Source organism: Somniosus microcephalus, chromosome 29, assembly GCF_052327205.1.
Source record: "Somniosus microcephalus isolate GS21.2 chromosome 29, FLI_Smic_1.0, whole genome shotgun sequence".
Taxonomy (NCBI): domain Eukaryota; kingdom Metazoa; phylum Chordata; class Chondrichthyes; order Squaliformes; family Somniosidae; genus Somniosus; species Somniosus microcephalus.
The window spans coordinates 45,434,083-45,458,903 of record NC_141015.1 but is presented as its reverse complement, the minus strand read 5'-3'; the positions used below and the strand labels follow the sequence as shown (position 1 = coordinate 45,458,903).

General features: G+C 50.0%; 1 protein-coding gene and 1 long non-coding RNA gene across 3 annotated transcripts in view; one reads left to right on the top strand and one right to left on the bottom strand.

The window, feature by feature from the left end:
- Window positions 1–13,271, top strand: part of LOC147098708 (glutamate receptor ionotropic, delta-1-like) — a 563,200-nt gene extending 549,929 nt beyond the window's left edge. For both annotated transcript variants that reach the window (XM_085970762.1, XM_085970761.1), the window contains exons 11-14: window positions 2,769–2,964; window positions 7,409–7,575; window positions 10,385–10,625; window positions 12,651–13,271. In XM_085970762.1, coding sequence (XP_085826888.1) covers window positions 2,769–2,964; window positions 7,409–7,575; window positions 10,385–10,625; window positions 12,651–13,079 — 1,033 coding nt within the window. In that variant the 3' untranslated portion in view covers window positions 13,080–13,271. The remainder of the gene's footprint in view (window positions 1–2,768; window positions 2,965–7,408; window positions 7,576–10,384; window positions 10,626–12,650) is intronic.
- Window positions 13,272–13,323: 52 nt separating this feature from the next.
- The window catches only part of LOC147098707 (uncharacterized), a 47,724-nt gene continuing 36,226 nt past the window's right edge, over window positions 13,324–24,821 (bottom strand). The window contains exons 3-4 of the long non-coding RNA XR_015074223.1: window positions 18,044–18,158; window positions 13,324–13,529 (exon numbers count right to left, since the gene is read on the bottom strand). This is a non-coding gene — a long non-coding RNA (uncharacterized LOC147098707). The remainder of the gene's footprint in view (window positions 13,530–18,043; window positions 18,159–24,821) is intronic.

The window sequence follows — 24,821 nt, the reverse complement described above, 5'->3', positions numbered from 1 at the left end:
ATCTTTCAAAATTCCATAGATTCTAGAAAGGTTCCCATGGATTGGAAGACAGCAAAATTAACCCCACTGTTTAAGAAAGGAGGGAGAGAGAAAACGGGGAACTACTGACCAGTTAGCCTGACGTCAGTAGTAGGGAAAATGCTAGAATCTATTATTAAGGACGTGGTAACAGGGCACTTAGAAAATAATAATAGGATTGGGCAGAGTCAACATGGATTTATGAAAGGGAAATCATGTTTGACGAATTTGTTAGAGTTTTTTGAGGTTGTAACTAAGAATAGTTAAGGAGGAACCAGTGAATGTGGTGTATTTGGATTTTCAGAAGGCATTCGATAAGGTGCCACACAAGAGGTTATTAAACAAAATTAGGGCTCATGGGATTGTGGGGTAATATACTAGCATGGATTGAGGATTGGTTAACGGACAGAAAACAGAGAGTAGGAATAAACAGGTCATTTTCGGGTTGGCAGGCTGTAACTAGTGGGGTACCGCAAGGATCAGTGCTTGGGCCTCAGCTATTCACAATCTATATCAATGATTTGGATGAGTGGACCAAATGTAATATACAGGAAACTTTGTGCTATCCGGCCCCGACGGGACCGAGCTGTTGCCGTTCCCTCAAAACTGCCGGACACTCCAGCGTTAATGTTGAAGCATACGGAGCTTTTCATCTCCGTATCTGACAACAAATACTGTTGCTTAGCAACAGCTTCTAAACAGTCGGCCTGTACCTTGGAAGCGTCTCTCTGAAGCTGTTGCTAAGCTACAGAGACTTTGCAGAGCCTGACTGTTGAAAAAAAAGCCACGAGAAGAAAACCTAACAAAACGGCTCCTGATTTTTGCCGGTGGCTCGAGCTTGCTGGACATTTAGCCTCCGGATAACACACACTTTCCTGTATCCAAGTTTTCTGATGATACAAAGCTAGGTGAGAATGTAAGTTGTGAGGAGGATGCAAAGAGGCTTCAAGAGAATATAGACAGGCTAAGTGAACGTGGCAAATGGAATATAATATGGAGAAATGTGAAGTTATCCACTTTGGTAGGAAAAATAGAAAAGCAGAGTATTTTTTAAATGGTGAGAGATTGAGAAATGTTGGTGTTCAGAGGGACCTGGGTGTCCTTGTACACGAATCACTGAAAGTTAACATGCAGGTACAGCAAGCAATTAGGAAAGCAAATGGTATGTTGGCCTTTATTACAAGAAGATTTGAGTATAAGAGTAAAGACATCTTACTGCAGTTATATAGGGCCCTGCTGATACCACACCTGGAGTATTGAGTACAGCTTTGTTCTCCTTACCTAATGAAGGATATACCTGCCACAGAGGGAGTGGAATGAAGGTTCACCAGACTGTTTCTTGGGAAAGGGGGATTGTCCTATGAGCAGAGATTGAGTAGACTAGAGCTATATTCTCTCGGGTTTAGAAGAATGAGATGCGATCTCATTGAAACATACTGTACAACATTCTTGCAAGGCTTGACAGGGTAGATGCAGGGAGGATGTTTCCCCTGGCTGGAGGGTCTAGAGCCAGGGGTCACAGTCTCAGAATAAGGGGTCGGCCATTTAGGACTGAGATGAGGAGAAATTTCTTCACTCAGAGGGTGGTGAATCTTTGGAATTCTCTACCCCAGAGGGCTGTGGAGGCTCAGTCACTGAGTATATTCAAGACTGAGATAGATTTTTTGATATTAAGAGAATCAAGGGATATGGGGATAGTGCAGGAAAGTGGAGATGAGGTAGAAGATCAGCCATGATCTTATTGAATGGCAGAGCAGGCTCGAGGGGCCGAACAGCCTACTCCTATTTCTTATGTTCTTATATGACCTTGCTGCACTGTGTCTCGCTATCTCACAGATATTGGAAATAACTGAATGCAATACAATGGCAGCATTACAATTCAGGAGGCACTTTACACACAAGCTGCCACTTTACGTGTGGGTTGAGTAATATTCTTTCAGATGTTAGCTACAAAGGAATCAGAAAATTAGAGTGCGGTGCTGCCTAGTACAGTTTATCTTTCATAATTCCTTTACAAGTACATACACAATGAATATATACAAACGTAGAAAAAAAAAGAAATTACCAATTCAAATTGACCAGATGAAGCCAGGGAACAGAATTCTCTGACAGTTAAATATTCATTGGTGTCAACTGGAATCGAGATAATCTTCTGACGCGTGTGTGCTGAGCACTGGCCTCGCATTTCAGAGAATGTCACCCATGTGTCCGGTCTGTGACTCCACTTCATTTTTTCACACTGGAAATCTTTCTTTAAAAAGGGAACTGTTTTTCTGCTTTACAAGTGAATGATAATCGGCTGAAGGCAGCCAATGAGGTAGCAGAAAGTAACCAGGGTTGATCGAGAACAAGTCACCAACATCAAGTGTGCGTGGGATGTTCGGGTCCTGCTGCTGTGGCTGGTATCTGATTAAGATTGACGGTCTCTGGGATATTAAAGATGGGGCACTTTGTTAAACCTTATTGAAATCCATATTTATGGTGGGACTGGTTAACATTGAAAGCACTGTTACAAGAGGGGCTGGTAGTTTTGCTATACTCCGCACACGGTTAAAGGTGGGGGGGGGAATCTGAGATAGCTTACCTCATTAAATTACATTCCCCTCCATAACCTTCACCTTCTGCTCTCGGTATCAAACACCAGACGCGGGCAAGTTACTGAACTGCTGCAATAATGACAGACTTGATTGTTGTGCATCTTGTCAGACTAGGCTATGCTAAGCTCTCCACCTCCCTTCTATTACTCCCAGCTCCTTCCAAGACCTGGCGAAGCAGTCTGATTTATTGTACGGCACAGTGAAGGACTCTTCCGTCTACCAGTACTTTCAGGCCAAGGGCACAAATCCTTTGGAGCAGGACAGCACGTACGCTGAACTCTGGAGAACAATCAGCAAAAACAACGGAGCTGAAAACTGTGTGTCGGCCGCTAATGAAGGCATCGGAAAGGTGAGCGTCACTTTGAACAAACATTCTGAAACCCAGCAGTGTCCTCCCTCATGCTCACCTCATCAAATCCGTTTCCCCTCCCCATGGAATCCACCTTGTAACAATTCTTCATTACTCCGTTACTCACTATCACCCTCCGTTACTATCACTCTCCGTTACTCACTATCGCCCTCCATTACTCACTGTCACTCTCCGTTACTCACTGTCACTCTCCGTTACTCACTGTCACTCTCCGTTACTCACTGTCAACCTCCGTTACTACCACCCTCCGTTACTCACTATCACTCTCCGTTACTCACTGTCACTCTCTGTTACTGTCACTCTCCGTTACTCACTGTCACTCTCGTTACTGTCACTCTCCGTTACTCACTGTCACGCTCCGTTACTGTCATGCTCCGTTACTCACTGTCACTCTCCGTTACTCACTGTCACTCTCCGTTACTCACTGTCACTCTCCGTTACTCACTGTCACTCTCCGTTACTCACTGTCAACCTCCGTTACTACCACCCTCCGTTACTCACTATCACTCTCCGTTACTCACTGTCACTCTCTGTTACTGTCACTCTCCGTTACTCACTGTCACTCTCGTTACTGTCACTCTGTTACTCACTGTCACGCTCCGTTACTCACTGTCACCCTCCGTTACTCACTGTCACCCTCCGTTACTCACTGTCACTCTCCGTTACTCAGTCACGCTCCGTTACTCACTGTCACCCTCCGTTACTCACCCTCCGTTACTCACTATCACCCTCTGTTACTATCACTCTCCGTTACTCACTATCACTCTCCGTTACTCACTATCACTCTCCGTTACTCACTGTCACCCTTCGTTACTCACCCTCCGTTACTCACTATCACCCTCTGTTACTATCACCCTCCGTTACTCACTATCACCCTCTGTTACTATCACCCTCCGTTACTCCCTATCACTCTCCGTTACTATCACCCTCCGTTACTCCCTATCACCCTCCGTTACTCACTGTCACTCTCCGTTACTCACTATCACTCTCCGTTACTATCACCCTCCATTACTCACTGTCACCCTCCGTTACTCACTGTCACCCTCCGTTACTCACTGTCACTCTCCATTACTCACTATCACCCTCCGTTACTATCACTCTCCGTTACTCACTGTCACCCTCCGTTACTCACTGTCACGCTCCGTTACTCACTATCGCCCTCCATTACTCACTGTCACTCTCCGTTACTCACTGTCACTCTCCGTTACTCACTGTCACTCTCCGTTACTCACTGTCAACCTCCGTTACTACCACCCTCCGTTACTCACTATCACTCTCCGTTACTCACTGTCACTCTCTGTTACTGTCACTCTCCGTTACTCACTGTCACTCTCGTTACTGTCACTCTCCGTTACTCACTGTCACGCTCCGTTACTGTCACGCTCCGTTACTCACTGTCACCCTCCGTTACTCACTGTCACTCTCCGTTACTCACTGTCACCCTCCGTTACTCACCCTCCGTTACTCACTATCACCCTCTGTTACTATCACTCTCCGTTACTCACTATCACTCTCCGTTACTCACTGTCACCCTTCGTTACTCACCCTCCGTTACTCACTATCACCCTCTGTTACTATCACCCTCCGTTACTCACTATCACCCTCTGTTACTATCACCCTCCGTTACTCCCTATCACTCTCCGTTACTATCACCCTCCGTTACTCCCTATCACCCTCCGTTACTCACTGTCACTCTCCGTTACTCACTATCACTCTCCGTTACTATCACCCTCCATTACTCACTCGCCCTCCGTTACTCACTGTCACCCTCCGTTACTCACTGTCACCCTCCGTTACTCACTGTCACTCTCCGTTACTCACTGTCACCCTCCGTTACTCACTGTCACTCTCCGTTACTCACTATCACTCTCCGTTACTCACTATCACTCGCCGTTACTATCACTCTCCGTTACTCCCTATCACTCTCCGTTACTCACTATTCCCCTCTGTTACTCACTATCACTCTCCGTTACTCACTATCACTCTCCGTTACTCACTATCACTCTCCGTTACTCACTATCACCCTCTGTTACTATCACCCTCCGTTACTCCCTATCACTCTCCGTTACTCACTATTCCCCTCTGTTACTATCACCCTCCGTTACTCACTGTCACGCTCCGTTACTCACTGTCACTCTCCGTTACTCACTGTCACTCTCCGTTACTCACTGTCACCCTCCGTTGCTCACTGCCACTCTCCGTTACTCACTGTCACTCTCCGTTACTCACTATTCCCCTCTGTTACTATCACCCTCCGTTACTCACTATCACTCTCCGTTACTCACTCTCACCCTCCGTTACTCACTATCACTCTCCGTTACTCACTGTCACTCTCCGTTACTCACTGTCACCCTCCGTTGCTCACTGCCACTCTCCGTTACTCACTGTCACTCTCCGTTACTCACTATTCCCCTCTGTTACTATCACCCTCCATTACTCACTCTCACTCGCCGTTACTCACTGACACTCTCCGTTACTCACCATCACACTCTGTTACTCACTGTCACTCTCCGTTACTCACTATTCTCCTCTGTTACTATTACCCTCTGTTACTCACTATCACTCTCCGTTACTCCCTATCACTTTCCGTTACTCCCTATCACCCTCCGTTACTCACTGTCACCCTCCGTTACTCACTGTCACCCTCCGTTACTCACTGTCACTCTCCGTTACACACTGTCACTCTCCGTTACTCACTGTCACCCTCCGTTACTCACTGTCACTCTCCGTTACTCACTATTCCCCTCTGTTACTATCACTCTCCGTTACTCACTATCACCCTCCGTTACTCACTGTCACTCTCCGTTACTCACTGTCACGCTCCGTTACTCACTGTCACCCTCCGTTACTCACTGTCACCCTCTGTTACTCTGTCACTCTCCGTTACTCACTGTCACCCTCCGTTACTCACTATCACTCTCCGTTACTCACTATTCCCCTCTGTTACTATCACCCTCCGTTACTCACTGTCACGCTCCGTTACTCACTGTCACCCTCCGTTACTCACTGTCTTTCTCCGTTACTCACTATCACCCTCCATTACTCACTGTCACCCTCCGTTACTCACTATCACTCTCCGTTACTCACTGTCACCCTCCGTTACTCACTGTCACCCTCCGTTACTCACTGTCACCCTCCGTTACTCACTGTCACCCTCCGTTACTCACTGTCTCTCTCCGTTACTCACTGTCACTCTCCGTTACTCACTGTCACTCTCCGTTACTCACTGTCACCCTCCGTTACTCACTATCACTCTCCGTTACTCACTGTCACCCTCCGTTACTCACTGTCACTCTCCGTTACTCACTGTCACTCTCCGTTACTCACTGTCACCCTCCGTTACTCACTGTCACCCTCCGTTACTATCACTCTCCGTTACTCACTGTCACCCTCCGTTACTCACTGTCACCCTCCGTTACTCACTGTCACCCTCCGTTACTCACTGTCACTCTCCGTTACTCACTGTCACCCTCCGTTACTCACTGTCACCCTCCGTTACTCACTGTCACCCTCCGTTACTCACTGTCACTCTCCGTTACTCACTGTCACTCTCCGTTACTCACTGTCACCCTCCGTTACTCACTATCACTCTCCGTTACTCACTGTCACTCTCCATTACTCACTATCACCCTCCGTTACTCACTGTCACCCTCCGTTACTCACTGTCACTCTCCATTACTCACTATCACCCTCCGTTACTTACTATCACTGCTGCGTTGCAGGGGCTCTTCCCTAAATTAAAGGGAAGGGCCCCACGCTGCAAACTCTGCAGTTTTTAACTTACCTGGAGCACCGGGGAGCAGGGGTGCTGTGCGATCAGCCCGGCTCTCAAGCAGACCGATCGCGGCCCAGACCCGCGTCAGGAGGCACAAGAAAAAGTTTTTTACAAATCCGACTTTTTTCAGGGCTTGCCCTGCTCGTGACCCCTGCAGCATCACCACCATCGCTCGGCGCTGCTGCAGGGGCCAAGGGGTGCCCGGAGATGACGTCATGATCTCTGGGTGCAGGAGATTGGGCCGCAACTCCGTCGCGCCGCCGCTAACCTCCCGCTGAATTTGGCGGGCGGCGAGATCAGCGCTGCACCCGGGCGAAAAGGCCTTGGTGCCCCGATAGCGCCCCCCACGGGAGGCACAAAGGAAGGGAATTTCTCCCCCTTCATGTCTGAGATAATTGCATTAAACCCTTTGAATGACAGTAATTTATAAATCATAACTGCACAGATCCACAGCCTCCTACAGTAGAAAAGAAAACTGATTCACCCGAGGATGATATCATTCTGCGCTCTGTTTAATTTCTCCTGAAAGATTCTCTTTAATCCCTGCCTGTTGCACTCTCAGGTATGGCTCGGTTAATAGTACATGGTGTAGACATTCTGCTCCAGACTGGCCCAGTAATTGTAGTTCCATTCTCTCTGTGTCTACAGATAAAGACAGGGACATATGCTTTCCTGTGGGATATGGCAGTGGTGGAATACACAGCACTGACTGATGAGGACTGCTCCCTGACAGTGGTTGGGAACAGTATCAGCAGCAAAGGTTATGGGATTGCACTGCAGCACGGAAGTCCCTACAGGGACCTCTTCTCCCAGAGGTAAGGAACGACTCCACTTCTCTTTCTTTTTGAGCCCTTAAGTTTCTTAGTATTACAATGAACCGTTGGTGTGAGTCCTTGTTTATAGATTGACATGAATCAGTCATTCATGAAAGAAAGACTTATGAAATAATACATGAGCGGCCTGCGGGTGGCGCTGTCCATGGAGAGTATAAATACTCGGCATGGGCCCAGCTTGCGCAGGACATTCTTTAACAGGAACTAGTGAAGGACACAACTGGATCTCCATGTTGTAAAACAGTTGATTAAAGCTTTGTTTAACGCTTAGACCAAATAGTTTTCTTACATCATAGATCATGTATAATCTTTCTCGTGACCTGCTGTGGTTCCGGATGGATGAAGTGAACTGGGTCAAATGTCCGACCTCATCCATATTTATGGATGATTTTAAGCCTTCGCGCCCTGCAGTTAATATCACCCTGGTTACTTAGAATCATAGAATGATACAGCCCAGAAGGAGGCCATTCAGCCCATCGAGCCTGTGCCAGCTCTTTGAAAGAGCTCTCCAGTTAGTCCCACTCCCCTGCTCTTTCCCCAGAGCCCTGCAAATATTTCTTGTTCAAGGCAATTCCCTTTTGAAAGTTACTATTGAATCTGCTTCCACCGCCCTTTCAGGTAACGCATTCCAGACCACAACAGCTCGCTGCGTAAAAATAATGTTTCCCCATCTCGCCTCTGGTTCTTTTGCCAATCACCTTAACTCTGTCCTCTGGTTACCGACCCTCCTGCCACTGGAAACAGTTTCTCCTTATTTACTCTGTCATAACCCTTCATGATTTTGAACACCTGTATCAAATCTCCCCTTAACCTTTTCTGCTCTAAGGAGAGCCTACCTGCCAGGGAGCTGATCAGTCGTGGTTTTAATCTGCTCCCACTAAGCAGGTGCAAGGACAGCCGCCCAAAGCCGGCAGGGTCCTTTTCAACATACCGTGTCCTGATGATGAGCGGGAAGCAGCAGCGAGTTTCCCAGCAGCCCAACCCCAGCGGAGAAGGGGATCGGGGACAGAACAGGCCCCAAAAAGATGTTTTAAATTTTTCTTTCACTGCCCTTGTAGGGACAGGATGAGCAAGAGTTCTCCGCCAGGTCCCACAAGCAAAGGTCAAGCCTTCCCTGCCTCGTTCTTGCCCCTCTCCCCCCGCCCCCACCATCCCTATCGTGAGGACCCCCACGGACCAGCAGCCTCCTCCCACCCCTCTTCATCTCATCCTATCAACATATCCTTCCAATTCCCTTCTCCCTCGTACGCTTGCCTAGCCTCCCCTTAAATGCATCTATACTATTCGCCTCAACCACTCCCTGTGGTAGCGAGTTCCACATTCTCACCACTCTCTGGGTAAAGAAGATTCTTCTGAATTCCCTATTGGATTTATTAGTGACTATCTTATATTTATGGCCCCTAGTTCTGGGTCTCACCCACAAGTGGAAACATCTTCTCTATATCTACCCTGTCAAACCCTTTTTATAATCTTCAAGACCTCGATCAGGTCACCCCTCAGTCTTCTCTTTTCTAGAGAAACGAGCCCCCGCCTGTTCAATCTGTCCTGATAGTTGTAATCTCTCAGTTCTGGTATCATCCTGGTAAAAATAATTTGCACCTCGTCCAATGCCTCTTTATCGTTTTGTAATATGGAGACCAGAGCTTTGCAGAGTGCTCCAAGAGTGGTAATCCTTCTGTGTTATGCACTCGGTGAGAGAATTTGGGTCCTAACATTTTAAAAGTAAATGTCAGTTTGATTTGTGAAAGAATGTACAGAAGAATGATGATATCACTATAAAGCTTATTTAAGCAATAAATTCCCTCATGGGGAAATAAAATCTGACCATGATGGATAAATCATCCATTTATACATTTCCAGTAACTTATTCTACCAGGCTCAGTGTCTGGTAACTGAATCTGTTGCTGTTCCCACTGCATGTTTTATAAAATATGCTCACAGAGAATTGACTAACGATAGAGAAAATATAATGTGCGTGACCATCTTGATTTAGGATTTTCTGTAATCTTTGATTAAATGAAGAAGGAATTAAACTTTAACTGCAGCAGTTCAGCCTCTGCTTACATCATCTACTCGCTCGCAAGTACTGTCTGGATTACGGGTCTCCTAGTTTGAAGCACGGTTAGAAATTACTCTCGGGCAGTGGCACAGAACGATCCAACATGGGGAGGAATCTGTGAAACGCAGGATGGGGATTGGCTGTGGTAAAAACACGGGCAAAAAGAGTTGGAGCAGCGGGAGAGAGTTCAAAGCGGAAGGACATGGCATTGTTAGTGTAGGAGGAGCTGCTCAGACCCCCTGTGGCCTGATGTACAAAACTAGTCCATTGCACCAGGAATTTCCTGCAAGCTCCTGCTGTAAAGTCGTCAGAAGTTTGGCGGAAACCCAGTTAAAACCCCGAGGACATTTACGCCCTGGTGTTGCTCTCCAGAAGGGGGTTTATTGAAGATGATTCTCGCTGGGTAACAAGGAGAGCTTCCGGGCGGTGGATTCATTTTCAAGAAATGGATTCAGACAAATAGTTTACAATGTGACGAGTTCAAATAGCAATTTAGGAATAAGAGGAGCAATCTGGCGGAACCTAATCCTGCACCGAGTTGTGGAATAAGATACTGGGGAATGATAACAAACCGTGACATATAAATGGGTTCAAGACACTCTCGGGTACATTGATATTGAGGAAGGGTTGTCGGTGGAACTGTTGCTAAAAGTTCTCGTGTTCTGCGGTGCGGGTTGTTGAAGAGTTAAATCCTCCTGTCTCTATAACCAATCTTACTTCGATTGGTCTCAGGATTCTAGAGCTGCAGGACACTGGCGACCTGGACGTGTTCAAGCAGAAGTGGTGGCCAAAGATGGGTCGATGTAATCTGAAGAGTCACGCCAACGGGCAGCCGGATGGGCAGGCGCTGAAACTCCAGAGCTTTGCCGGCGTTTTCTGTATCCTGGCAGCGGGACTTCTCCTCGCCTGCCTTGTGGCAGCCTTGGAAATCTGGTGGAACAGCAATCGATGCCACCAAGAAACACCCAAGGAGGTAAGACTCACTGTCCAGAGGCCCCAGCGAGCAGGCCTGCATGCATGGGGTGAAAGGGGGATTCCATCAACAGCCCATCGGAGCCGGGTGTTGTCGACACAAGCTCGTGGACTTGTGCAGTTCTCGTATGTTTGACCCAAAACTTCTAGGTTCAAGAACAGACAGAGGGCTGATGTTTAACGCACCCCGCAGGAACCATCTGTTCCCTGCCGCAAAAATCAGGAGGTAGGGAGACCCCCAGGTCCAGCCTTCTTTATGTTGCTTCAGGAGTTCCAGGGCGTGTCCCTTGGAGCGAAGCAGGGCTCTCACCTTCCAGTGTTTGTAGTCCAGGAACAGCCTCAGAGTGGGCAAGATAGGAATGAGGCAACTCGGTCAAGGCCAGAGACTTCCTGCGCCCCCCGCCCCGATCAGCCCCTCCCTCCCTCTCTCTCTCTCCCCTCCCTCCCTGTCTCCCCCTCCCTCCCTGTCTCTCCCTCCCTCCCTGTCTCTCCCTCCTCCCTGTCTCCCCCCCCCCTTGTCTCTCCCTCCCTGTCTGTCTCTCCCTCCCTCCCTGTCCGTCTCTCTCCCCCCTCTCCCCTCCTCCTCCCACTCCCTTCCCCCCTCTCTCCTCCTCCCTCTCCATCTCTCTCTCCTCCCTACTTCCTTCCCTCTCAATTCAATTCAAATTGCTTTATTGGCATGATGACAAGATACATCTTATGTTGCCAATGCACAGAAAAACATGAATGATTGAACACCTAAACACAGATCTAGACATACAGTGTATAGACAAATATACCCATGTATACATAAATATACACACATATACATATAATCTTTTCTTAGATTTAATGGTCACTGGTTGTCCCTCTGCTTATGGCAAGCTGTAACATAGTTTGCTGCTAAAGTTACGCATTTTCTCTGTTCCCCTAATAGATATGGGAGTTTTTGGTGGTCATTCAAATTTTTGAATTCAGGGCATATTTTTATGAATTTTGGGTAGAAATTCCCCCTTATGTCCTGATAGTTTCCACAAGTTGTGAGGAAGTGCATCTCTATCTCCCTGACTGCAGTGAGAGCATATCCTGTCCTCTCTGGGCAGCCAGGTCTGCCTGTGTCTGCCTTTTTCGATGGCCAGTATGTTCACCAAGTCTGTACATTGTCAAGGTTTTTCTCAGTTTGCTATCTTTTACCATGGTCAGGTATTCAGCCATGGTGTATTGTCTGTTTAGGGCCAAATAGCAATCGAGTTTGTTTTGGGTTTTTGTCGAATAGGTCAAATATTTTTCTTTTTGTTTAGTAATAATTGTGTTGGGTCGAATTCTCTGTGCTAGGACGTCACTGTCCTGGGGCTGATTATTATTACTAGTGTTAGTAGTTACTTCACTGAGTCCCAGGACGAGTTGACTGAGGGGACTCTTCTCTATAATCATCTCTTGGCATTTCAGGGCTTTGTAATGATAGCAGTGGGGGTTGCTCATTTTTAGGTGTTTCCAAAATTTGATGGCTCTTTTTTGGATATTAATTAATAGTGGATATTGGCCTAGTTCTGCCCTGCATGCATTGTTTGCGGTTTTCCTCTGAGTCCGGAAGATACTTTTACAGAATTCTGCATGTAGGATCTCAATTGGATGTTTGTCCCATTTTGTAAATTCTTGTTGTGTTAGTGGACCCCACACCTCACTGCCATAAAGTGCAATTGGTTCAATAACTGATTAAAAAATTTTGAGCTAAATGCCAATTGGAATTTCTATTTGGATTGACTTTTTAATGGCACCCTTTTTGCTTTCTCTTTCAGTTCATTCACAGGCTTAAAAATCAGTTCTATGGGAAATTTTCATTTGGCTAAGTATGTGTAATTTGCTCCTAATGTGAAGTTTATTCTGGGTCCCTGATGTCTGGATCTTTGGGGTTTTAGTGTTCCAGCAAAGTTCTTTTGTCAGGGCCCAGGTCTGACAATGACTCTAGCAGATCCAGGTTTTGCTCTCTCTCCCCCTCCCCCCCCTTATCTCTCTCTGCCAGTCTAATGGAATATCTCTTGTTTAGGATAAAGAGGTGAATCTGGAGCAGGTGCACCGCCGGATGAACAGTTTAATGGATGATGACATGGCCCACAAGCAGATCTCGGCTGCATCGATCGAGATCTCGGCGCTGGATATTGGCAGCATGCAGACCAGCCAGAGCATGGAGCCTGTGCGGGATTACCAGAACACCCAGATCTCAGTCAGCACTTTTTTACCGGAACAGACTCATGGCATAAGTAGGAAGCTTTCCTCTTTGGCCAGCACCAACCTGTCTCTGCCTCTCAGCAGTTCCGCCACGCTGCCCTCTATCCAGTGCAAGCATCGATCACCAAACGGAGGACTCTTCCGCCAAAGCCCAGTCAAAGCTCCAATCCCTATGTCCTTCCAGTCTGTGTCAGGCCCTGGGGGGCTCCCGGAAGCCATGGAGCCCTCCCACGGGACCTCCATATAACGTCAAACGCCGCATGGCATCATTTTTAATTTACAAAAAAATCTAGCATTTTCCTGTAAATACTTGTAAATATTCAAGAATGAAGTGGGGTAAAGTGTATTTTGAATATTCTCAATTTTTGAAGTCAGTAGATCATGTATGAATGGCTTTGTAAATTTTGTTCTATACAAATAAAAAGCAAATTACTTGTGATGGTTATTGGGTGTGTGTGTGTGCGCGAGTGTGTTCTTGGTGTGTCAGCAGTACCATTTATTTTTCATTAAATTGTTTTCTGATTTAGTGTTTTTTCACAGCTGTCTTTGGGGCTGCAATCCATTTAATTTTCTCCTCAAAGCAATTGGACTGATTGCATTTCTTTCAATGTTCCGTGTCGGATGGTTTGGAATGGCCACTGTGTGAGTGACCACGGCTGCCCTCCACGTCTTGACACACTTTCCGCACCCAGCTGGACTGTGTGGATGAAACAATTCACATGGGATGAAATAATGGCACAACATTCCCAGGAACTGTGTCGGACAAGACTGCAGTCCCAAAGACCAATGATCATCTTGGCAAGGTGGGTAGGGGAGGGTTGGAGGCAGGGCCTCTGTCCAATGTCAGTGGAGCTGGGATTTTGCTGCACCCATCCCTTGTAACCGGATGTCACAGTGGAAACAGAATGAGAAGGACATTATCCAGGGAATCTCCAGCAGCCTGCGTGAGGCAAGCATACAGTTATTGGCCGAGGTGGCAATGGGGCCCAGCACACCCCAAACCATCGTTCCCTTTCTGCAACCACTGTCTCCTCTCGAGTGATGAGGTACCGCTCCCTCGCAGCCTTTGATTCTCCAGCATTCTTGGGTGGTTGTCATGTGGTCCTGTGAACACTTTATCTCAGCAACCTTGAGAAGCTCGGAAGCATTTCCTTCAAACTCCTCCCAACAACGGGAAACAGGTGAAACTCGGAAATAAAAAACAAACACTCATGGGCTTCCCCCATCTTATCTCGTCCTCCCCAATTTCAGCTCTTCTCTTTAAGGAGCCCATTTACTTTTTCCTTCTCTCTCATCTATCTATTTATATATATATCAAAAAAACTCTTAATTGCATTTTCTAATCCCACTTTACCTCAACATTTATTTAATGTAATTTGCCGTGCCTTTAACTTTTGCTAATTCCAACCCTGTGGTTGAGCACTCGGACTCTTGTTTCACTTTCTCCACTCTTTCTCCTTTCAGTTTCCCAAAACCTGAGAGATTTTCTGTATTGTCTCTTTTCCCATTTAGCTCTAGGTTGATGTATAAATGTGTTATTTCTAGAGATATTTAACTTACATTCTCTCCATTGCAACCCTGGAAAAGCATTCCATCCTTATTAGGCTCCCCCGCCCCACACATCTCAAAGTTAATTGTTTGGAAATAGGTATTCCTTACATCTAGTGAATCGATTTGATGTCTCTTGGTCCCACAATATGAAATCTAATGAGACTGTCTGCAGTCTTTCCCAGGGCCACTGCCAATATCAGCCACAGAATGGCTTCTTCTGCCTACATCACAACAGTGACTACTCTTCAAAAGTACTTCATTGAGTGTGAAGCTCTGTGAGAAGTCCTGAGGTTGTGATATAGAATGTAAGTCTTTCTCTCCATACACAGTCCTTCCCTTCATGTTCCTTCGCTCCATTTGGTATCATCGTAATTAAGATTCACCCACAATGTCACACTTATCTTATTCACTTGTTAAAATAATTCCATGTTCATTCGTTGCTTTTGCCCTTACACTTTCTGCAATTTCTAATTATTGACTTTCTGTCACAATGTGTGCATCACATTTCTATCCCAAAAGTTTAAAAGCCTGGGTTTACAATTTACTTACACACGGGGCCAATTTTAACTAACCCATCCGGCAGGAAACTGACTGGATCAGGCACAACGCAGGTTTTACATCCCGTCTGATTGATAATATCGGTCGGGGTGGAAAACCAGCATTCCGCCAAATCCAGGGGGGTTCCCACCCGGCGAGTGAGGCTAAATTTACACCCATAGGATTCAGAGGAAATTCACCATGTCCAACCCCGACCCCGACCCCCAGAAGAACAGTGACACACACTCCCGGAGACCCCCTGTAAACACCGACACACTCCCGGGGACTCCCCTGTAAACACCGACACACTCCCGGGGACTCCCCTGTAAACACCGACACACTCCCGGGAACCGCACCGTAATTACTGACACACTCCCAGAGACCGCCTGTAAACACCGACACACTCCCGGGAACCTCCTGTAAATACCGACACACCCCCGGAGATCCCCTGTAAACACCGACACACTCCCGGGGACTCCCTGTAAACACCGACACACTCCCGGGGACCCCCTGTAAACACTGACACACTCCCTATAAACACCGACACACACCCGGGGACCCCCTGTAAACACTGACACACTCCCGGGGATCCCCTGTAAATATTGACACACTCCCTGTAAACACCGACACACTCCCGGAGACCCCCTGTAAAATACTGACACACTCCCGGAGACCGCCTGTAAATACTGACACACTCCCGGGGACCCCCTATAAATACTGACGCACTCCCGGGACCCCCTGTAAATACTGACGCACTCCCGGAGATCCCCTGTAAATACTGACACACTCCCAGGGACTCCCTGTAAATACTGACACACTCCCTGTAAACACCGACACACTCCCGGGGACCCCCTGTAAACACCGACACACTCCCGGGGACCCCCTGTAAATACTGACACACTCCCTGTAAACACCGACACACTCCCGGAGACCCCCTGTAAATACTGACACACTCCCGGGGACTCCCTGTAAATACTGACACACTCCCTGTAAACACCGACACACACCCAGGGACCCCCTGTAAATACCGACACACTCCCAGGAACCTCCTGTAAATACCGACACACTCCCGGAGATCCCCTGTAAATACTGACACACTCCCGGGGACCCCCTGTAAACACTGACACACTCCCGGGAACCTCCTGTAAATACCGACACACTCCCGGAGATCCCCTGTAAATACTGACACACTCCCGGGGAGCCCCTGTAAACACTGACACACTCCCGGGAACCGCACCGTAATTACTGACACACTCCCAGAGACCGCCTGTAAACACCGACACACTCCCGGGAACCTCCTGTAAATACCGACACACCCCCGGAGATCCCCTGTAAACACCGACACACTCCCGGGGACTCCCTGTAAACACCGACACACTCCCGGGGACCCCCTGTAAACACTGACACACTCCCTATAAACACCGACACACACCCGGGGACCCCCTGTAAACACTGACACACTCCCGGGGATCCCCTGTAAATATTGACACACTCCCTGTAAACACCGACACACTCCCGGAGACCCCCTGTAAAATACTGACACACTCCCTGTAAACACCGACACACTCCCGGAGACCGCCTGTAAATACTGACACACTCCCGGGGACCCCCTATAAATACTGACGCACTCCCGGGACCCCCTGTAAATACTGACACACTCCCTGTAAACACCGACACACTCCCGGGGACCCCCTGTAAATACTGACACACTCCCGGGGACCCCCTGTAAATACCGACACACTCCCGGAGACCCCCTGTAAATACTGACACACTCCCGGGAACCTCCTTTAAATACCGACACACTCCCTGTAAACACCGACACACTCCCGGGGACCCCCTGTAAATACTGACGCACTCCCAGGAACCTCCTGTAAATACCAACACACTCCCGGAGATCCCCTGTAAATACCGACACACTCCCGGGGACCCCCTGTAAACACCGACACACTCCCGGGGACCCCCTGTAAATACTGACACACTCCCTGTAAACACCGACACACTCCCGGAGACCCCCTGTAAATACTGACACACTCCCGGGGACTCCCTGTAAATACTGACACACTCCCTGTAAACACCGACACACTCCCGGAGACCCCCTGTAAATACTGACACACTCCCGGGGACTCCCTGTAAATACTGACACACTCCCTGTAAACACCGACACACACCCAGGGACCCCCTGTAAATACCGACACACTCCCAGGAACCTCCTGTAAATACCGACACACTCCCGGAGATCCCCTGTAAATACTGACACACTCCCGGGGACCCCCTGTAAACACTGACACACTCCCGGGAACCTCCTGTAAATACTGACACACTCCCGGGGACCCCCTGTAAACACTGACACACTCCCGGGAACCTCCTGTAAATACCGACACACTCCCTGTAAACACCGACACACACCCGGGGACCCCCTGTAAATACCGACACACTCCCAGGAACCTCCTGTAAATACCGACACACTCCCGGGGACCCCCTGTAAACACTGACACACTCCCGGGAACCTCCTTTAAATACTGACACACTCCCAGGGACCCCCTGTAAATACTGACGCACTCCCGGGACCCCCTGTAAATACTGACACACTCTCGGGGATCCCCTGTAAACACCGACACACACCCGGGGACCCCCTGTAAATACCGACACACTCCCGGGGAACCCCTGTAATTACTGACACACTCCCGGGAACCCCCCGTAATTACTGACACACTCCCGGGAACCCCCCGTAATTACTGACACACTCCCGGAGACCGCCTGTAAATACTGACACACTCCCGGGAACCTCCTTTAAATACCGACACACTCCCTGTAAACACCGACACACTCCCGGGGACCCCCTATAAATACTGACACACTCCCTGTAAACACCGACACACACCCGGGGACCCCCTGTAAATATTGACACAATCCCGGGGACCCCTGTAAACACCGACACACTCCTGGGGACCTCCTGTAAATACTGACACACTCCTGGGGACCCCCTGTAAATACTGACACTCTCCCGGGGACCCCCTGTAAATAATGACACACTCCCGGGGACACCTTTGTAAATACCGCCTAGCCCAGAAGGCCAGGGATCTGCTAACTCCATTGGACCCCATTTGAAAACCCATGACTTACACATGTCAGAGGTCACGGGTACCAGAGTTCTGATGATACTTAACAAACAATCTGAGCTGAGCAAGAGGAGCGATCAGTTTTGACATCAATCTTCTTAGATCCAGATTAGCCTAGACTGGGAACAGATTCAACGAGTGAGTTGATAGATCAAAATTATACATCGACTCAGGCTATTCGCAGACCTGCAAAGGTCCAGCTCCAACCCGCTTAAAAGTTTTTCCCATGGATTTTTACACTTTTCAATAGAAATGGTTAATTATGTTGACATTTAATATTTTCTTTAATAAAATTCCATCAATAAATCACAAATAGGATGCAAAATGGTGACAGATCAGGATGACTGGTGAAGAGCATACGCAATGTGCAATATATCAGCCTGGTGTGTTCTTTGCCCAAAGCACTCAATGTCCATTGGAGCCAAAGGCTTACAGTCTGAGACTGGGAGGTACAGACTTTACACTAGCCTGGCAGTAGCTGATTCCCACTGCTTGGCTCTGAACTGAACTCTCGGGGCAAGGAGAAAGCTGTATGACTACATGGAGCCCAACTCACAGACAGTAAATGTTAAATGTGTTGCGAGGTGGAGCTCAAAATAAACTCCTCACAGGAGTGCAAGAACTCCCAGATCCCACTTTCCTCTCCCTCGTGCTATGTTCAAATAAACACTCATATTGTGTAATAACTAGATGCTTTTATTTTCAGACCCTCCAGAATATCCGGTCAATGAATAATAAAAGTAATACAAGAGAGACCTTGGAGTCTAATTGCTAGAGCGCGCTTACTGCCATTAAGGGCCCTCTACTGTTCAGTTACCAATATGCAAACACCATATAGATCACTCCGCACTTTTCAGACCTGGTTTGATGTTGCACTGGAGTTATACTCCAGACAGCGACAAGCCCAAATGGCGTGAGATAGTCTCCCCATGATCCCACCCAGAATCAGGCCAGGACATGACCAGAGTTATACCATCACCTCCAGAATCACTCTGCAGCAACGCAAATCCGGCAGTACAACACATCCGGAAGGTTCCTTGCACCCTGGTGACCTGGAGACCACTCCTGTCACCTGACAGAGCTCAGTGACTGAGTTATGAATTGGTCTCATTATCAGCAGGCTAGCTACTCGCTTCTGATAAAGGACACGCCCAAAGTATCAACTATTCATTCTCTCCTCAGATGCTGACTGATTCGTAGGGAGTTTTCATTTTCCATTTTGTTTCAGATTGCCAGCATTTGCAATATTTTACTTATTATAGTTGTTTGGTCATCATCAGCTGTGGCTCAGTGGGTAGCACTCTCACCTTCAGAAGGTTGAGGGTTCAAGCCTCACTCCAGAGACTTGAGCACAAGACCAGTACTGATGGAGTGCTGCACTGACAGAGGTGCCGTCTTTCTCATAAGAGGCCCTATCTGCCCTCTCAGGTGGACATAAAAGATACCATAGCACTATCTGAAGAGCAGGGGAGTTCTCCCTGGTGTCCTGGCCAACATTTATTCCCTCAACCAACATCACTAATTGGTCATTTATCTCATTGTTGTTTGTGGGACCTTGCTGTGTGCAAATTGGCTGCTGTGTTTCTCTATACTTTGTTAGGGTTATGAATCACTTTCGGACACCCTACGTCCTGCGGTTGTGAAAGGCACTAGAGAAATGCAAGTTCTTTCTTTACTTTGTTGCCTGGTTGTGCCTCAGTGAGTAACATTAGATCCGGTGTAAGCTTCCAAAGATTGCAGTAGCGAAAGGGGAATGAATACTTCGTTCTGATATTAAATTAGACTTTGCACAGTCACACTTGAACTAAATGAGCCCACAAAAATGCAGTCAAGTTATTCAGCCCTATGATGGAGTGAAGCTTTGATCTTTTGAGTTACTTCTTTGACTGTCAACTGTCTACCAATAATTTCAACAAACTGGAATCTTGAATACAAAACAGTAAATGTAACAGAGGCAATCCTGTGAACATTGTACAATGTTTCACTCCAACTGTGGCCTTTCCATTGCTTCCTCTAAATTCTGACTGTCTGGAGTTTTATTCAAAAGAACACAATCCACATCAGGGCCCCACCTCCTTGTCCAATTTAGCGACTGCACACTGTGCCAGGTCAAACTCTTGAATTACAGCTAGAGTTTTCATCCCTTCGGAGTCTCATCGGTTGAATGGCTCGTCTTTGTTGAAGATTCGAGTCTATAGTTCGCTCTCTGAGGTGCCACCTGAACAGTCATAGAGTCATTACGGCACAGAAGGAGGCCATTCGGCCCATCGAGTCTGTGCCGGCTGTCTGTAGAGCAATCCAGTCAGTCCCATTCCCCCGCTCTATCCCCATAGCCCTGCAAGTTTATTTCCCTCAAGTGCCTATCCAATTTCCTTTTGAAATCATTGATCGTCTCCGCTTCCACCACCCTCGTCAGCAGCGAGTTCCAGGTTATTACCCCTCGCTGCGTAAAAATGTTCTTCCTCACATCCCCCCTGTGTCTCTTGCCCAAAAACTTAAATCTGTGTCCCCTAGTCCTTGTACTATCAGATAATGGGAACAACCTTTCTCGGTCTACCTTATCCAAACCAGTCATAATCTTGTACACCTCTATCAAATCTCCCCTCAACCTCCTTTGCTCCAAGGAGAACAACCCCAGCTTCTCCAACCTAACCTTGTAGCTAAAGTCCCTCATCCCTGGAGTTGCTTTTTTAAGAAGTTTTTTAGCAAGGGTGAAGCTACTGGAATTCACTGCAAGCTGCCGATGGTGTTTGAACAGCACGAGCATCGCAGTTACATCAGGAGCAGTAAAGCTTACTGAAGATACTTCCCTTTGGGATTTTATAGCTCTCGCTCAAACTCAAGGACAGTAGAAATTGATTAATGAGAATGTGTCTGTGACAACTAATTATTTCCCTCCATTTGGCTGTTTACAGAAACCAGACACCATTGAAATGCCTGACCCTAATGTTCCACAATCTATTAAATAATATTTGAATATGTTTCCACATAATCAGTAAGGATAACACAGCCAACATTCATTCAAAGTGAAAAGCTTTCAGTAGCCTAGCTGGAGTAGGTACTTTCTATATTTCCAGAGGCCAGGTTACCCACACACACTGAGCAGTGGTGGACATTGTTCCCAGTCAGTGTCCCTGTGAACCTGGCAGTGCATACAACACCTTGTTACATATTTAATAATGGATAGTTGAGATAGGGTAGGCAGAGTCCAATAACCTTAGATCTTAACCACCGCTCCCATTTTCTCACACAGCAGGTGCAGATGAGGGAGGATGGCTGCACCAGAGCTACTGGGGGCGGGGTCCCCAGGAGGTGTGGGCTGGGGCTAGGGGTCCTCAGGAGGGGTGGGCTGGTGCTGGGGGTCCCCAGGAGGGGTGGGCTGGTGCTGGGGGTCCCCAGGAGGTGTGGGCTGGTGCTAGGGGTCCTCAGGAGGGGTGGGCTGGTGCTGGAGCTAGGGGTCCCCAGGAGGTGTGGGCTGGTGCTGGGGGTCCTCAGGAGGTGTGGGCTGGTGCTGGGGGTGGGGGTCCTCAGGAGGTGTGGGCTGGTGCTGGGGGTCCCCAGGAGGTGTGGGCTGGTGCTGGGGGTGGGGATCTTCAGGAGGTGTGGGCTGGTGCTAGGGGTCCTCAGGAGGGGTGGGCTGGTACTGGGGCTAGGGGTCCTCAGGAGGTGTGGTGTGGGCTGGTGCTAGGGGTCCCCAGGAGGTGTGGGCTGGTGCTGGGGGTCCCCAGGAGGTGTGGGCTGGTGCTGGGGGTCCCCAGGAGGTGTGGGCTGGTGCTGGGGGTCCCCAGGAGGTGTGGGCTGGTGCTGGGGGTCCCCAGGAGGTGTGGGCTGGTGCTGGGGGTCCCCAGGAGGTGTGGGCTGGTGCTGGGGGTCCCCAGGAGGTGTGGGCTGGTGCTGGGGGTGGGGGTCCCCAGGAGGTGTGGGCTGGTGCTGGGGGTCCCCAGGAGGTGTGGGCTGGTGCTGGGGGTCCCCAGGAGGTGTGGGCTGGTGCTGGGGCTCCCCAGGAGGTGTGGGCTGGTGCTGGGGCTGGGGGTCCCCAGGAGGTGTGGGCTGGTGCTGGGGGTGGGGGTCCTCAGGAGGTGTGGGCTGGTGCTGGGGGTCCTCAGGAGGTGTGGGCTGGTGCTAGGGGTCACCAGGAGGTGTGGGCTGGTGCTAGGGGTCACCAGGAGGTGTGGGCTGGTGCTGGGGGTCCCCAGGAGGTGTGGGCTGGTGCTGGGGCTGGGGGTCCCCAGGAGGTGTGGGCTGGTGCTGGGGCTGGGGGTCCCCAGGAGGTGTGGGCTGGTGCTGGGGGTGGGGATCCTCAGGAGGTGTGGGCTGGTGCTGGGGGTCCCCAGGAGGTGTGGGCTGGTGCTGGGGGTCCCCAGGAGGTGTGGGCTGGTGCTGGGGGTCCCCAGGAGGTGTGGGCTGGTGCTGGGGGTCCCCAGGAGGTGTGGGCTGGTGCTGGGGGTCCCCAGGAGGTGTGGGCTGGTGCTGGGGGTCCCCAGGAGGTGTGGGCTGGTGCTGGGGGTGGGGGTCCCCAGGAGGTGTGGGCTGGTGCTGGGGGTCCCCAGGAGGTGTGGGCTGGTGCTGGGGGTCCCCAGGAGGTGTGGGCTGGTGCTGGGGCTCCCCAGGAGGTGTGGGCTGGTGCTGGGGCTGGGGGTCCCCAGGAGGTGTGGGCTGGTGCTGGGGGTGGGGGTCCTCAGGAGGTGTGGGCTGGTGCTGGGGGTCCTCAGGAGGTGTGGGCTGGTGCTAGGGGTCACCAGGAGGTGTGGGCTGGTGCTAGGGGTCACCAGGAGGTGTGGGCTGGTGCTGGGGGTCCCCAGGAGGTGTGGGCTGGTGCTGGGGCTGGGGGTCCCCAGGAGGTGTGGGCTGGTGCTGGGGCTGGGGGTCCCCAGGAGGTGTGGGCTGGTGCTGGGGGTGGGGATCCTCAGGAGGTGTGGGCTGGTGCTGGGGGTCCCCAGGAGGTGTGGGCTGGTGCTGGGGGTCCCCAGGAGGTGTGGGCTGGGGCTAGGGGTCCTCAGGAGGTGTGGGCTGGGGCTAGGGGTCCTCAGGAGGTGTGGGCTGGTGCTGGGGGTCCCCAGGAGGTGTGGGCTGGTGCTGGGGGTCCCCAGGAGGTGTGGGCTGGTGCTGGGGGTCCCCAGGAGGTGTGGGCTGGTGCTGGGGGTCCCCAGGAGGTGTGGGCTGGTGCTGGGGGTGGGGATCTTCAGGAGGTGTGGGCTGGTGCTGGGGGTCCTCAGGAGGTGTGGGCTGGTGCTGGGGGTCCTCAGGAGGTGTGGGCTGGTGCTGGGGGTCCTCAGGAGGTGTGGGCTGGTGCTGGGGCTAGGGGTCCTCAGGAGGTGTGGGCTGTGGCTAGGGGTCCTCAGGAGGTGTGGGCTGGTGCTGGGGGTCCCCAGGGGGTGTGGGCTGGTGCTGGTGGTCCCCAGGAGGTGTGGGCTGGTGCTGGGGGTGGGGATCCTCAGGAGGTGTGGGCTGGTGCTGGGGGTGGGGGTCCTCAGGAGGTGTGGGCTGGTGCTGGGGGTCCTCAGGAGGTGTGGGCTGGTGCTAGGGGTCCCCAGGAGGTGTGGGCTGGTGCTGGGGGTCCCCAGGAGGTGTGGGCTGGTGCTGGGGCTCCCCAGGAGGTGTGGGCTGGTGCTGGGGGTGGGGATCCTCAGGAGGTGTGGGCTGGTGCTGGGGGTCCCCAGGAGGTGTGGGCTGGGGCTAGGGGTCCTCAGGAGGTGTGGGCTGGGGCTGGGGGTCCTCAGGAGGTGTGGGCTGGTGCTGGGGGTCCCCAGGAGGTGTGGGCTGGTGCTGGGGGTCTCCAGGAGGTGTGGGCTGGTGCTGGGGGTCCCCAGGAGGTGTGGGCTGGTGCTGGGGGTCCCCAGGAGGTGTGGGCTGGTGCTGGGGGTGGGGATCCTCAGGAGGTGTGGGCTGGGGGTGGGGTTCCCCGGGAGGTGTGGGCTGGGGGTGGGGTTCCCCGGGAGGTGTGGGCTGGGGGTGGGGTTCCCCGGGAGGTGTGGGCTGGGGGTGGAGCTGGGGTTGGGAAGTCTGGTGTATGACTATTATTTTTTAGGCTTTGAGAAAGTCTCTTTCCTGGTGGCCAAAGTGTGATTTGTGCCCATGCAGTCTGAGGGGTTTTACTGGCTATAAATCGCATTTGGCATTGAATGTTGCTTTGAGCTATTTAGTAACCTATTCATAATACTTTCACACAGAAACGCAAATAGAAAATTAACCATTACAATTAATTAGTGTTTGTTTTTTTCTCTCCAAAGTAGAGATACTCATTCAATGTGATTATAGTCCTCAAACCCCACTGACGTACTTGGTGACTTGCACTCTCCAAAATAACCTCCATACGCTGCACGAATCTGCCGTGTCTTCTTTATAATTTGTGATTAACGATCTAATTCCCTCTGGGGTCTCACTATAAACCCTCTCGTCCCATGAAGAGTGACGTCATGTGACAGAGTGAAAAGCAAGAGAAAAATGTAAAAGGTGTTTTTTGAACAATAAATCAGCTCGTGGAGAGATTGGTGACCGATTCATCGCCGATATAAACCCCACGCCATTTATAGAATCTGCGTTCTGCATCTATCTTTATTTAATCAGCGGATGCTAGCAGGCGTTGCTCACTTTATTCCACGCCAGAGAATAAATATTCATCTAAACGCTTGTTTCTGTGTTAATTTGGGTTACCAACTCTGGTTGGGCGCATTCCTGGAGGTCCCATCACATGACCGCCCAGTCAAACAGCCTTTTTCCCCATCTCCAACATTTTTATAATTAATAAACATGTGTTCAAAGAAAATGAAAAAAACCCCATC